Here is a 14,288-nt window from a genome sequence, read left to right as displayed (position 1 = left end):
TCAGCGTGGTCAGGCATGACTTGCCCTTGGTGAATCCATGCTGACTGTTCCTGATCACTTTCCTCTCCTCTGTGCTTCAGAATTGATTCCTTGAGGACCTGCTCCATGATTTTTCCAGGGACTGAGGTGAGGTTGACTGGCCTGTAGTTCCCAGGATCCTCCTCCTTCCCTTTTTTTAAAGATGGGCACTACATTAGCTTTTTTCCAGTCATCTGGGACCTCCCCCATCGCCATGAGTTTTCAAAGATAATAGCCAATGGCTCTGCGATCACATCCGCCAACTCCTTGAGCACTCTCGGATGCAGCGCATCCAGCCCCATGGATTTGTGCTCGTCCAGCTTTTCTAAATAGTCCCGAATCACTTCTTTCTCCACAGAGGGCTGGTCACCTCCTCCCCATGCTGTGCTGCCCAGTGTAGTAGTCTGGGAGCTGACCTTGTTCGTGAAGACAGAGGCAAAAAAAGCATTGAGTACATTAGCTTTTTCCACAACCTCTGTCACTAGGTTGCCTCCCTCATTCAGTAAGAAGACCGCACTTTCCTTGACTTTCTTCTTGTTGCTAACATACCCGAAGAAACCCTTCTTGTTACTCTTAACATCTCTTGCTACCTGCAACTCCAAGTGTGATTTGGCCTTCCTGATTTCACTCCTGCATGCCTGAGCAATATTTTTATAGTCCTCACTGGTCATTTGTCCAATCTTCCACTTCTTGTAAGCTGCTTTTTTGTGTTTAAGATCAGCAAGGATTTCACTGTTAAGCCAAGCTGGTCGCCTGCCATATTTACTATTCTTTCTACACATTGGGATGGTTTGTTCCTGTAACCTCAATAAGGATTCTTCAAAATACAGCCAGCTCTCCTGGACTCCTTTCCCCCTCATGTTGTTCTCCCAAGGGATCCTGCCCATCAGTTCGCTGAGGGAGTCAGTCTGCTTTTCTGAAGTCCAGGGTCCGTATTCTGCTACTCTCCTTTCTTCCTTGTGTCAGAATCCTGAACTTGACCATCTCATGGTCACTGCCTCCCAGGTTCCCATCCACTTTTGCTTCCCCTACTAATTCTTCCTGGTTTGTGAGCAGCAAGTCAAGAAGAGTTCTGCGCAGTTGGTTCCTCCAGCACTTGCACCAGGAATTTTTCCCCTACACTTTCCAAAAACTTCCTGGATTGTCTGTGCACTGCTGTATTGCTCTCCCAGCAGATATCAGGGTGATTGAAGTCTCCCATGAGAACCAGGGCCTGCGATCTGTTAGTTGCCGGAAGAAAGCCTTGTCCACCTCATCCCCCTGGTCTGGTGGTCTATAGCAGACTCCCATCACTACATCACCCTTGTTGCTCACACTTCTAAACTTAATCCAGAGACTCTCAGGTTTTTCTGCAGTTTCATACGGAACTCTGAGCAGTCATACTGCTCTCTTACATAAAGTGCAACTCACTCACCTTTTCTGTCCTGTCTGTTCTTCTTGAACAGTTTATACCCATCCATGACAGTACTCCAGTCATGTGAGTTATCCCACCAAGTCTCTTTTATTCCAATCACATCATAATTCCTTGACTGTGCCAGGACTTCCAGTTCTCCCTGTTGTTTCCCAGGCTTCTTGCATTTGTGTACAGGCACTTAAGATAACTTGCTGATCATCCCGCTTTCTCAGTATGAGGCAGGAGCCCTCCCCTCTTGTACTCTCCTACTCGTGCTTCCTCCTGGTATCCCACTTCCCCACTTACCTCAGAGCTTTGGTCTTCTTCCCCTGGTAAACCTAGTTTAAAGCCCTCCTCACTAAGTTAGCCAGCCTGCTTGCGAAGATGCTCTTCCCTCTCTTTGTTAGGTGGAGCCCGTCTCTGCATAGCAATTGTTCTTCTTGGAACACCATCCCATGGTCAAAGAATCCAAAACCTTCTCTCAGACACCACCTGCGTAGCCATTCGTTGACTTCCATGATTCGACGGTCTCTACCCAGGCCTTTTCCTTCCACAGGGAGGATGGACGAGAACACCACTTGCGCCTCAAACTCCTTTATCCTTCTTCCTAGAGCCACGTAGTCTGCAGTGATCAAGGTAATTCTTGGCAGTATCATTGGTGCCCAAGTGGAGAAGTAGGAAGGGGTAGCAATCCGATAGCTTGTTGAGTCTCGGCAGTCTCTCTGTCACATTGTGAATCGTAGCTCCTGGCAAGCAGGAGACTTTTCGGTTTTCCTGATCAGGGTGGCAGATAGATAACTCAGTCCCCCTGAGGAGGGAGTCCCCGACCACCACCATCCGCCTCCTCTGTTCTTTGCTAATTCTAATTAAATGAGTGGCACGTGCTATTACCTGTATTTCCTTGGGAGCCTAAATAGTTTTTCTTCGCTCTTCTTAAAGTGTGATCATTAAATAATTTACAGTTTTTTCAGGCAGGACAGCAACAGACTTGTGCATAGTCATGAGGTTGGAAGTTCCCACATACAACCTGTTGTCTCCTCATGGAGGAGTTGTGTCATCCTAAATTATCTCCACATATTCTGGCAAGAATGGGTGAGAGGCTGAGTGTAAAGTACAGTTCTAATAGAAGAAATGGACACATTCACCCTAGTAAAAAGAAAAGGAGGACTTGTGGCACCTTAGAGACTAACAAATTTATTTTGTTAGTCTCTGAGGTGCCACAAGTCCTCCTTTTATTTTTGCGGATACAGACTAACACGGCTGCTACTCTGAAACCTGTCATTCACCCTAGTGAATCCCACCAGTCCCTTTGTCAGAAAGCTGTTTGCTTCCTCGGCTAAATGGAATTCTTGTTTAAGTTGGCTGCCCTGAAAGCTACCTGCTGAGCAGTAGAATCCACACTGAAAAAGGATTTCCCATTTCAATTTGATGATTCTGTCACCTAGTTTTCCAGTACATTAACTGCTTTGGGAACTGCTGTGTAGCATGGACTTAGTGGTTCACTGAATGGGAAGCAACAGGGGTTTGATTCAAGAGGTGTATGAGGTTCTGTGACAGAAATAATAATGTATAATAGAGTGTATTCTACATAGTATCAATCCTGCCATGATCTCCAACCCATCCCTTAATATCTGCATTCCTAAAAATTATCTTAATATTTTCTGAATGCAGAGTTTCAGAGCAGAGAACCAGATCTTTACTGTGAAGCTACATCTAAACCAGATTGTGAATCGTGGCCTGTGGCACTTGGAGAAGCAAATTCAGAAAGTTTGCAGAATAAAATTCAGAAGCTCCGGAGGTTGATCATGGAAATCAAAGAGGAGAGAACATCAGATGAAGCACAGCACTTTCTTCCTGCAACACAGGCAGACAACCTTAGGGAGCCTCAGTTTACAAGTTAGCGTGTATACTCTTTATTTCATGTTACGCAGTAAATACTATTTTAAAAATGCCCCAAATTCTGTAATTGCACAAATCAATGGACATGTTGGTATTATAGTACAATTTAAATTGTTGACTAACAGTTGGCTGTACCAGAGGAAATAAACTGATGAATATTTTATTTAAACATTATTACTGTTTTAGATTTATGCAAATAACCCTCCTGGGGGGAACAAAGGGTGTGATAACTACACTCCGATTTTTATTTATTTTTTTATAAGATTTTTATTCTTTTATATACCCTTTTTCATTTCATAGCCAAAAACTCCTTCTCTGTTGACTTCCATGTAAGTTCCTCTTTATGTGATCATAGCCCCTTCTGTTTGAGCCTTTCTTTAGTAATGCTAAGTGGCAACAGAAGGCATCAATATTGCAGCCATTTTCCAGTTACCTTCTGTGGAGGTTAAGCAACGCACGGTTACTTTAGCTGTTTCCCTCATTATCCCCATTGGTCAGCTTTGCAACTTAATGGTCCCTCTCACACCCTGATGAATTAGGAACATGTTGCCATTTCAAATAAATGACGTGCAATATTAAAGCACACTTCTAAAATACAAGGGATTATAGTATACTCATACTCCGTATAAGAGAGAGGGAATTAATTTCCCTTCTTTTATATATAAACTTACGGGCATTTTTGCTGTACTGTAGTTTCTTGATAAAATAATATATGGTAAAGTGTTCTACTTTTATTAACCTGATTTATATGCTTTGAGGAAATGTGGATATTTTTGTTGCAGTTTAGAGTGTTGTGGCTTATGCATTTAAAATGAACAATTACATACCATATTTTTTAGAGATATTTAGGCAACTGGGCTGTGTTGTATTTGCAAACTTACATTTACATTTGCATTTGTAAATAAGACAAAGTATGGGTTTTTGTTTCTATATTGGCACTTTGTGAAAAGGTCTCTCCTACAATATAATTTCCTTTAAAAACATAAAAAAATGGTAGATGCCTCCAACAATGGTAAGAAGATATTGATCTACAAGTAAAGCAAGTTAAGATTACAGTATATGAAACTAGAATTTACATATTTTCTAACTTGTTTTTTTTAATATTAAAAGGTATCCAGAGGATTGCGAATGAGTCAAAGCTGGAGTTTGTCCTTGGTAAGACATAGTTTTGATTTCTGTACGGAATGGTCTGTATGGACATATTCTGTGTCTATAATATTACATACTAGTTTTAAAAAATTGACACCCTTGTTTAGTAGATATTGTGTGTCTATATTGGAAAATTTGGGGCTAGATTCTCAGCTGGTGTAAATTGCTGTAGTGCCATTGACTTAAGTAGACCTACTTATTTTATATCAGCTGTATGATCTGGCCCATAATGTTTTATAAAACATTACATATTCTGGGCTAAGGAATTGAAAATCCCTATGTTTAAACTATGGGCAGCTCTATATTTTATGTGGCTATAATACCGTACCTTTGAATAATGCATACATTTATCTAAAAGCACAACTATTCTTTTGTGGGGAAAGGTTAATATCAGTCTGTCTTTTTACTGTATTTCTCTTTACTCTAGTGATTTACAGGGGAGCAGTCTGTTTCAGAAGGTGTTCTGTTAGTACACACCACCCACTCTATTCAGATATATATAATATGGTTAGGAGAGTTCAGTCGGTCAAGCAGACTAATTGGCTGAACATGTCTCCTCATTGTTAACTTGATGTTTGTTAGCAGAAAGCATTTAAAATAGATTATTTCCCACTATGAAGTCTGATAGATTTTTCAATCTCTTCAGTTTCTCTCTTTTTTTTCATATTTTTCGTTATCTTTCTCAATTTTCCCATATAGAAGATCATTACAAACTGAAAAAACTGTCTTCTCATGGTTTCATAAAATTGCACAATATTTGTAGCATTAACAAAAATGTCATTTAGAAAGTGGAAGACACTTTTATATCTGTGCAAGACACTTTTTATTGTTGTTTTTCAAAAGATTAAGAGAAATAAATTTATGCAGTGTACTGAGTATAACTGGAGCATACGACATCTCTGGAATCTAAATAATTCCTAATTTTAGGCCTTCATTTTTCTCCATACTGATGTGTACAGGAAAGACACATGGATATAACAATAAAACTTTGAAATTGTGCAATCCAAAGACAATACATAGTATTTTCTGAAATAATTAAAACTAATCAACTACCTTATTGTTGTAGTTTTTTATTGATATAATCAGACAAAATGCATTTGACATAGTGTAGATATATAGTGAGGAAACCTGAATAGTGATAAATACTAGTCAATGTGATCCATCACAGTAAATATACATGTATAAAATAATATTATCATGTATTTTAATTATACATTTTCCTTTCTGGTATATATAGTACCCTATGCAGAAAATGGAAACCAATTTTTTCTACTGCCAGATCCTCAATTCTGCTAAATCTATCTTGTCCCACTTTAGATGACTAATAATTTCCCCTTGCATAAAAAAACCCTCTGGTGCCATAGATCCTCACTCCACCTGTCCTCCACGATCATCACCTTCCTTCCCTCCCGCTCTTCTCCACTGCCCTATCCCTCTTGCCCGGATCTCTGCCTTTGTCTTTGTGTTGAGTTCATCACTTCCTTGGTAAACCCCACCCAAAGGGTTTAAATAACAAAAAACAACAATGAGAAAATTGTGGTGCTGCCGTGATGCGTACTTGACCATTGTTCTGCTCACTCTGCTTGTACATGATGTCCCTTTGCCCTACCCTTTGGGCTTGTTTACATATAGTTTTTGTAGTGCTATACCCATAGCAATTTTGAAACTCCTACAGTTAAAGTGATAGGATTCCCTAGTGTGGATGCAGTTATGCTGGTGGATTGCATTGCTTCAAGTACTCTGGTTTCTAAACTGTTATAGCTGAAGTGGAACAAAAACTGTAAGTAGACCAGTCCTTGGCCAATTATGCCTATTTAGATTTTAACCTCTTGAGTGCAGGGACTGTTTTTTTCTTGATGTTTATACAGTGCCTAGCAAAATGAAACTCTTTTCTTGTTTGGCCCTTTGGCGCAACCATAACTGATAACATGATTATGATGATAATAAAGAACGGTTGGAGATTTCCCTGTGCTATTCAGCCTCGCAGCTGATATTATAGGGGACATGACAATGGAAAATGAGGCATGGCCAGAGTATTGCTGTGCTCCAGTGATACCCACGTCCCCAGAACAACTCTTGGGGTAGCTATTGGAGGTGGGGGCAGATTAGAGCAGGCATTGCTACGGAAGGTGAATTGTCCCCCATCTGGCTTGAGGATCAGTAGGTGGAGGTATAAAAGTAGTGTAAAACCTATTTTTTCTGTCTCTTGTCACCACCAGGACGTGGGTGATCTGACCTAGTGGTCAAAGCAGGAGTTGCAAGTCAGGCTGTGTCAGATACCAAGAGGTCAGAATCAGAGACTGGCAAGAGGGCAAACTGAGAGTCAAGTGTGAGGAGGCAGGCTGGGTCAGGTTACGAGGAGATCAGAAGCAGGAGACAACTTGAGAGCAGAACCACAGGTCAGGAACCTGACTCAGGCCTGGTTGGGATACCAGGAAGTCAAGCCAGGGGAGTGGAAGCAGGAAGCACAATGCACACAGTCCAGAGCAAGCTGGATCCCATTGCATGGACAGCTTCCTGTTCCTGTGCTGGATTTAAATAAGAGCTGTGGACCAATCAGGACCCCCAGTGTTTTGCCAGTCAGCTCTCGGGACTGGGGTCCTCTGTCTCAGTTCAGCTCCTTCTGACAACAGTTAGCAGGTCCCTGGGTGACAGGTTGGAACATGCTGGCCTCTAAAGAGCCCTGGGAACCAGCGTTTAAGACCCATCGTCTCTGACACCCCTCCTTTGGGTTTCACGTTGAGCAGAGCTCCGCTATGTGGTTTCTAATGGTGACTGAGATTTCCTGGTTCATTCAGCAGCATTATGAATTATATCACTGCAGCTCTAGGAATAAATTTTATTAGTTAACTGCTGCTGCTCAACCAACAATGGCACACAAAAGTGCAAAGCCCTGTGTTGTTTAGGATGATCTTACCTAGCCAATGATAGTTGACAACACAAAGACTCTTTCAGGATTGGGTTTTTGTTGACAACTGATTTTTTTGTTTTAGTTATTTAAGTTAACCCCCCCCCCCACACACACACACTCCAAATTACATTCCCTCATGCTCAGTTAGACTGACTCTCTTTGAGCTACTTACACCCACTATCAATGTCTAAGGAAGTCTAAGTTAGTGTAATGAGTCTATTAGTATAAGAGGTCTAATGTGTACATTACTTCGCAGTTTAGCCCTGTGACTCTAAAGAAGTGTAACTCATTAACTCTAAGGGAGCGTAAGTTGATGTAATCAACATAATGAGGAAACTGGAAGAAATTATGTTATATCCACTTAAGTCCCTGTAAACTTTCATAGACTTGCTTAGACTTGTCTCTGAATTTGGCACTTGAATCTAGAAGAGAAACTGCAACAGATCATAACTGTAAAATTTGTTAGTTTGGGCCGAAACTAATCTAATATATTTTATATGTAAGATATCAGTCACCTAGGATCTAAACTCTAAAGAAAATATATAAGTATTATAGATTGTGTATGAGTAGGTTAGTTTATATTTGTTAATAAATACACTTAAAATTCTAAAATGTAAATAAATGATATTGTTACTATCATTTAGGGGCAAATGTAAATAAATGATATTGTTACTATCATTTAGGGGCAACTTTGCAGGTCTTCTGTCAGTAGTGGTGAGTTGTACAGTAAATAACTTTCACAAATGATTGTCACTTGCAATTAAAATATAAAAATATAAAATATCTGTTTTATGCTATTTGAGTATTGCCTAATACACATCCAGGGCTTTTCCAGGTACTTGGCTTGTGCCCTTAGGAGTTCCAGTGGCTCACTGCCCTTTAAAATAGTGACACTGAACGTCACTACTGCACAGGCATTGCACTCCTGTCCAGCAGCAAAGGGTTGCAGACTGTAAATTAAACATAATATAAACATAGTTATATTGATCAGGGTTAAACAATGACTTGTAAATTTTCAAAGATTTCCACTAAGTGTCTTAGCCCTGCTAAAACTGTTATTAATTGGAGTCGTGAGGCTAAAACCCTTCACAATTCAGAACATTTGGGAGTGATTGACTTTGACTGTGATTTATAATAGCCTAACACAAATAAATCGAATATTGCATTAAGATTGCATGATTCTCTCATGTTCATTATTTTGGGATCTGCAGTTTATCAGAGCTTCCATTAAACAAGTGTCTCTGGTCTTTAGGTTCTTGAACACCGTTTCAGATATGTCCATTTTTTTGAAGTGTAGGTCTCTTGAGTCTTTACTTTTTAAACTCACTTTGTGGTTTGGCTTTCCTAGTTATGCTGCTCTGTTCTATTTGCTGGCATTGGAATGAAATGTATTAAAATCCTGTTTTCTGAAGTCCTATAAGCAATGCAGGAAGAAGCACGTGAAATTCAGTGCAGAGAACTGAGTAGAGAGGGGAGGACAAGGACAGAGCAAAGGAAGAGCAGGAAGGGAGGAAATATGTATGTGACTGATCCAATACCCCTTGAATTCAGTGAGAATCTTTCCATGGACATCAATAAACACTGGATCAGGCCTAATAGGGATTGGCCTTGTCAAGGTTCCTCCCCCACTCTGAACTCTAGGGTACAGATGTGGGGACCTGCATGAAAAACCTCCTAAGCTTATCTTTACCAGCTTAGGTCAAAACTTCCCCAAGGTACAAAGTATTCCACCCGTTGTCCTTGGACTGGCCGCTACCACCACCAAACTAATACTGGTTACTGGGGAAGAGCTGTTTGGACGCGTCTTTCCCCCCAAAATACTTCCCAAAACCTTGCACCCCACTTCCTGGACAAGGTTTGGTAAAAAGCCTCACCAATTTGCCTAGGTGACTACAGACCCAGACCCTTGGATCTTAAGAACAATGAACAATCCTCCCAACACTTGCACCCCCCCTTTCCTGGGAAATGTTGGATAAAAAGCCTCACCAATTTGCAAAGGTGACCACAGACCCAAACCCTTGGATCTGAGAACAAGGAAAAAGCATTCAGTTTCTTACAAGAAGACTTTTAATAAAAATAGAAGTAAATAGAAATAAAGAAATCCCCCCTGTAAAATCAGGATGGTAGATATCTTACAGGGTAATTAGATTCAAAAACATAGAGAACCCCTCTAGGCAAAACCTTAAGTTACAAAAAAGATACACCGACAGAAATAGTTATTCTATTCAGCACAATTCTTTTCTCAGCCATTTAAAGAAATCATAATCTAACACATACCTAGCTAGATTACTTACTAAAAGTTCTAAGACTCCATTCCTGGTCTGTCCCCGGCAGAAAACTAGCATATAGACAGACACAGACCCTTTGTTTCTCTCCCTCCTCCCAGCTTTTGAAAGTATCTTGTCTCCTCATTGGTCATTTTGGTCAGGTGCCAGCGAGGTTACCTTTAGCTTCTTAACCCTTTACAGGTGAGAGGAGCTTTCCCCTGGCCAGGAGGGATTTCAAAGGGGTTTACCCTTCCCTTTATATTTATGACAGGCCTCTTCTAGAGTTTACTTTTCAATTGCTTTTTTTAAAATGTGGGCTCTTACTAATTCTTTCCAGTGTTAAAATTTCATTGAATTACTAAGATATGTGATCGAAGGAATTGGTGATTTTGGGGATCCCCACTGCAGTCTTTAGAAGTTTGACTATCTAGTGCTGTTGGCATTTACTTTTAGAGCAAAAGAGAAAACACAACAAGGAAGGAAGGAACAAAGCAGAGGAGGAAGTGGATAAAAAAAAGCAGACAAGACAGTTAGTTAATAAAGTGCTCAAATGCTACTGCAATAAGCATGGTATAAAAACTTAGAAGGAATTAACAAACTCTAATTAGGACATACTATTTATCCACCCTGCAATGGCCAGTGGAAATGCATTTTATATGTTCCTGCCATAGCAGACCATTAGGTACCATGGTGATGGTGCTCAGATATCACAATGACTGATGTGGTATAAGAATCCAGATAGATAGTTGGTAAGGATTGCGTCAGCTTTGTATAGTCTTTATGCTGTCACATCAGAGAATAACTTTGGGGCAGTATTCAATTTAAATGCCCTGAAATTTTGCAGTATGTCCCGAAATGTTTCTGAGGAGTGAGTTTTGAAGGACTGTTTAATATTTGTTTCTTGTGTAGCTTTAGCTTATTTCCAGCATAATAATAATGGTATAGGTGTAGTCCCTGATGTAAAAATCTAATTGAATAGAATCTTTCACAGGATTCAGAGGGAGTGTGGTACTCAGTGGGTTAAAGATGAAATTGAAATCTATAGGGCACTTGTATTTTTTTCCCCCAGAGGGGTTTGTAAGTAGAGCTGTCTGCCTGTACAAGTAAAAGGTTTCGTTCTTTCTGTCATAACATTTCTCCCTGAATAATATTGTGATAGTGCTTAATTGTAGAAGGTCATGAAGCTGATTTTAACTCTGCATTCCAAACCCAAATGTTACACTGCTCAAGTAGTCTGATTAAGTGTTTTCTTTAACTCCAGTGCACCATCTGTAGTTCTTTAGGCAGCAGCTCTAGTCACATAAGTGTTAATTAGTCCAAAGCAGATCAATGAAAACAAAAGGTGAAGTGGGCCCTGGCAAAAAACATTTATTTATCAGAGAGCTATGCTAACTCACTACTGCTGAATGCATTTGGCTCTATTGGTCTCAGGACTATGAACTAGAGTTGTTTCCTGTCTGGGTTTTGGCTTCTGTGTCTGGGTGCCATTTAGGGTTGCCGGGTGCCTGGTTTTTGACTGGACAGTCTGGTCGAAAAAGGGACCTGGCAATCCTAAATGGCACCTGAACCAAAAGTCCTGTTACCAGGCGGTTGGGGGAGATGCTGAGTCATTAACCCATGCCAGCCTCTGCTCAGCTGGGGCTGTCTCCTACCTACAGGCAAGCACCTTGAGACAATCCAGCGAGCGACAGGGGGAGGGGAGTGAGCAATAGGGGCAGGGCCTTGGAGGAAGAGGTGGCAAGTGGGGGCGGGCGGGGAGGGGCACGGGGAGGCCTTGGGAGAAGAGACAGGGAGGAGGCAAGGCCTTGGTTGTCTGGTTACCAGCAATTAGAAGGCTGGCCACCCTTCTCTGAACCTTAGAGTGGGAGATCTTGGAACTACATGTTCTTTTGAAACACTTAGTAGCCAACTGCTCTGGTAAACCTGTCTGAGAACAGAGAAGCCTCCTGAATGTGTAGGAAACCCTAAACCCAACCTATATCTTTTGTAAAGAGGTTGATTTTGATTTAAAAAGTCCTAAATGTTTTTAGCTGTAGCTACTTGGGAAATCACCTCTCCCCCCCATGTGTTGTTACATTTGTGATGAGCAGAGGTGCCTGAGCTAACACCCCCCTGGATTAAAAGTAAGAGACTAATGATAGGACATTTTCTATTAAAACAAATAAAAAGGTCATTAGCTTAGGAGCATACCCCACTCTCGCTGACCTTCAGGGCATTCTCTCTTCTCCAGCAGCCTTTTTTTTTTGTAATAGAATGAGTTGAGGCATATGGGGTGGGTGTATAAAAGAGATTTTTTTCTTGAGTAATGTTAGCCTCTCCATAGCTAAGGTTAAAGCTTGTTTCCCATTATAAACACAGTTAAGCTCTACACCTCCTTCCTTCCAAATTTCTGCAAAAGGAAACCAGTCTTCCTGAATTTCATATGCCGCATACAGTCCCAGAATAGAGGATTATTATGCTTGCTCTCCATCTATGGCATGGTTAAAATCAGCTGGACCACACCAGATATTTTGCCTGCTTTGCACCACTCCAATGCTACAAATTAGTCATCATCCATCACTGGAGTTGTGTGAGCAGTTGGAGTTGTATCAATGAATTGGTTTTTACATATTTTGCTTTCATCTTTAAGGCTCTGCATAACACTTCTCTAGCCTACACATCTCACTTCTTTACAAATTGCCCCACCCCACATCTCGTGTGTCTCCTCCACTCTCTTAACGACATCAGCCTAGATGCCCTGTTTGTTCTTTTTCATTCTGTCTAATTAAGGCTTCTGCCTGTCACTTGTGGTAAGAAAAACTGACCCAAGAGTCGTAGTCTGGAGTACTGGAGGTGCTGAAACATCACCTCCAGGAACAGATTTGAAATGTAAGTAAGAAAGAATTGTACCTTTGTCGATATCCCATCTTCTATCCAGTGTAGCACTACTCCTGCTTGTTCCTTTTTAGCTAATTAGCTTTCACCTCAGTAAGCATGTCTAATTGTTGATAGAGCTGCTCACAGAAAATGTCTTCACCTTGTATGGTGTCTGTTATTACTTAAAGATATTTGGAAAATGGGAACTACCTTGGTGCTCTGTTTATTGCATTGTTATAATTTGTGTAAACTCAAATTCCATGTAGGTTATAGGGACAAAAATCCCACACCGCACCTTTCTGTGTAATTGGTGTTTGTCAACACAGGCTTCTTATTGAGCACAAGAATGCTCATGTGCTCTGCAGGGGGTCATAGCGTGTGGTGAACCTGTGTGCGGGAAAGAGAGAAGTGACAGATAGACTGGTACCAACAGCAGAGGATCTGAGAGGGCAGCTGCCTTTTTGGGCACCAGCAGTAGCAGAAGCAAGAGCAGACTGTTTTGAAGCACTTATCTTCCATTTGTGCTATAAACTCAACCTGTTTTCCACTGGTTTGCCAAAAGCTGTTGCTTCTTCTATGAATAATTTCCCCCTGAACTAACTTGTGCAGTCCAGGCATACAGTATGTGTGACAGCTTTGTAAATACAAATGTGTATAAAACAGAGCTGTGAATGAGGAAAACTTTTATCCTAAACCCAGTAGCATAAAGTTTTTACTACATGGATTTGCTTACATATTTTGGAATAAATTCATACATAAAGATAAATTTTGAATAGCTAAAGATAATCTGTTCAGAGACAAGTTTGTGGACATCCGAACTTGAAAAACTGTAACAGTTGCAAGGGCTCTGCTGGGATTTAACCATTTTAAGAGATGGGGGTTTATCACCATTGTTCTGGAGTGATGCAGCAGATAATAGAAATAAATGCTGACAGAACTGTGCAAATGTTGGATTTCTGGTTGCAGATGATGGATTGCTTCCACTTCAAGTAAAGGGAAAAGTGTGGAGGAGGGTGGGAAAGAGCTTTTTTTTTTTGTCTTGTACAAAAAAGAATTGTTACACTTTTCCAGTAAAACCAGCTTCTCTCTCTTTTATGTATTTTTTTTGCTGCTTTACATGTTCCCCATAATCCTTAAATATAAATGTTAAGTAAAATTTTCAGAAGCACTCAAGTCCCATTTTCAAAAATGGTTTAGGCACTCAGGAGCCTAAATATTTTTAAAAGTCAATGGGATTTAATCACCTAAGTTACTTAGGGATAGCTTTACAAACATATTTAGGTGCCTAGAGATGCAGATAGGTGTCTAGTGGAATTTTCAAAAGTGCCTAATAGCAGGTTAGGTGCCTAACTCCTACTGATTTCATGCTTAGATGCATATTTTTAAAATTCCGCTAGTTGCCTATCTGCATCCATCGGTGCCTAAATACCTGTATAAATCCGATCCTTAGGGTACATCTATACCGTAAACAGAAACCCGCAGCTTTGAGTCTGAGTCTGGATCTACAGACTTGAGCTGGTGCTACAGCGATAAAAATAGCTGTGAAGATATTGTGGCTCAGGCCACCTCCGTCCCCTGGCTTCTGAGCCCAAGCTCCAGCCTGTGCCACAATGTCTACGTAGCTTTAGTGCTGAGGTGTGAGCCCAGGTCTGTAAACCCAAGCTCTGAGACTTGCTGCCATGGGTTTCTGCTTGCTGTGTACGGCAGTTTTGAAAATTTTACCCGTAATCTCTTAAGTGCCTAAGATACTTTTGAAAATGAGGCTTAGGCTCTTAAGTCACTTAGGGTAAAATTT

General features: G+C 40.7%; 1 protein-coding gene across 3 annotated transcripts in view; it reads left to right on the top strand.

The window, feature by feature from the left end:
* Nucleotides 1-14,288, top strand: part of INPP4B (inositol polyphosphate-4-phosphatase type II B) — a 481,293-nt gene that overhangs the window by 195,561 nt on the left and 271,444 nt on the right. The window contains exons 10-11 of one of the 3 annotated variants that reach the window (XM_073341212.1): nt 3,083-3,307; nt 4,421-4,465. The exons of 1 other annotated variant lie outside the window; for it this stretch is intronic. In XM_073341212.1, coding sequence (XP_073197313.1) covers nt 3,217-3,307; nt 4,421-4,465 — 136 coding nt within the window. In that variant the 5' untranslated portion in view covers nt 3,083-3,216. Of the gene's footprint in view, nt 1-3,082; nt 3,308-4,420; nt 4,466-14,288 lie in introns of those variants that run through there. One more of the 3 variants, XM_073341214.1, reaches the window with a different exon arrangement.

The sequence above is a fragment of the Lepidochelys kempii genome, chromosome 4 (assembly GCF_965140285.1).
Source record: "Lepidochelys kempii isolate rLepKem1 chromosome 4, rLepKem1.hap1, whole genome shotgun sequence".
Taxonomy (NCBI): Eukaryota; Metazoa; Chordata; order Testudines; family Cheloniidae; genus Lepidochelys; species Lepidochelys kempii.
The sequence above is the reverse complement of the archived record's forward strand: the minus strand, read 5'-3'. Positions and strand labels throughout refer to the sequence as shown.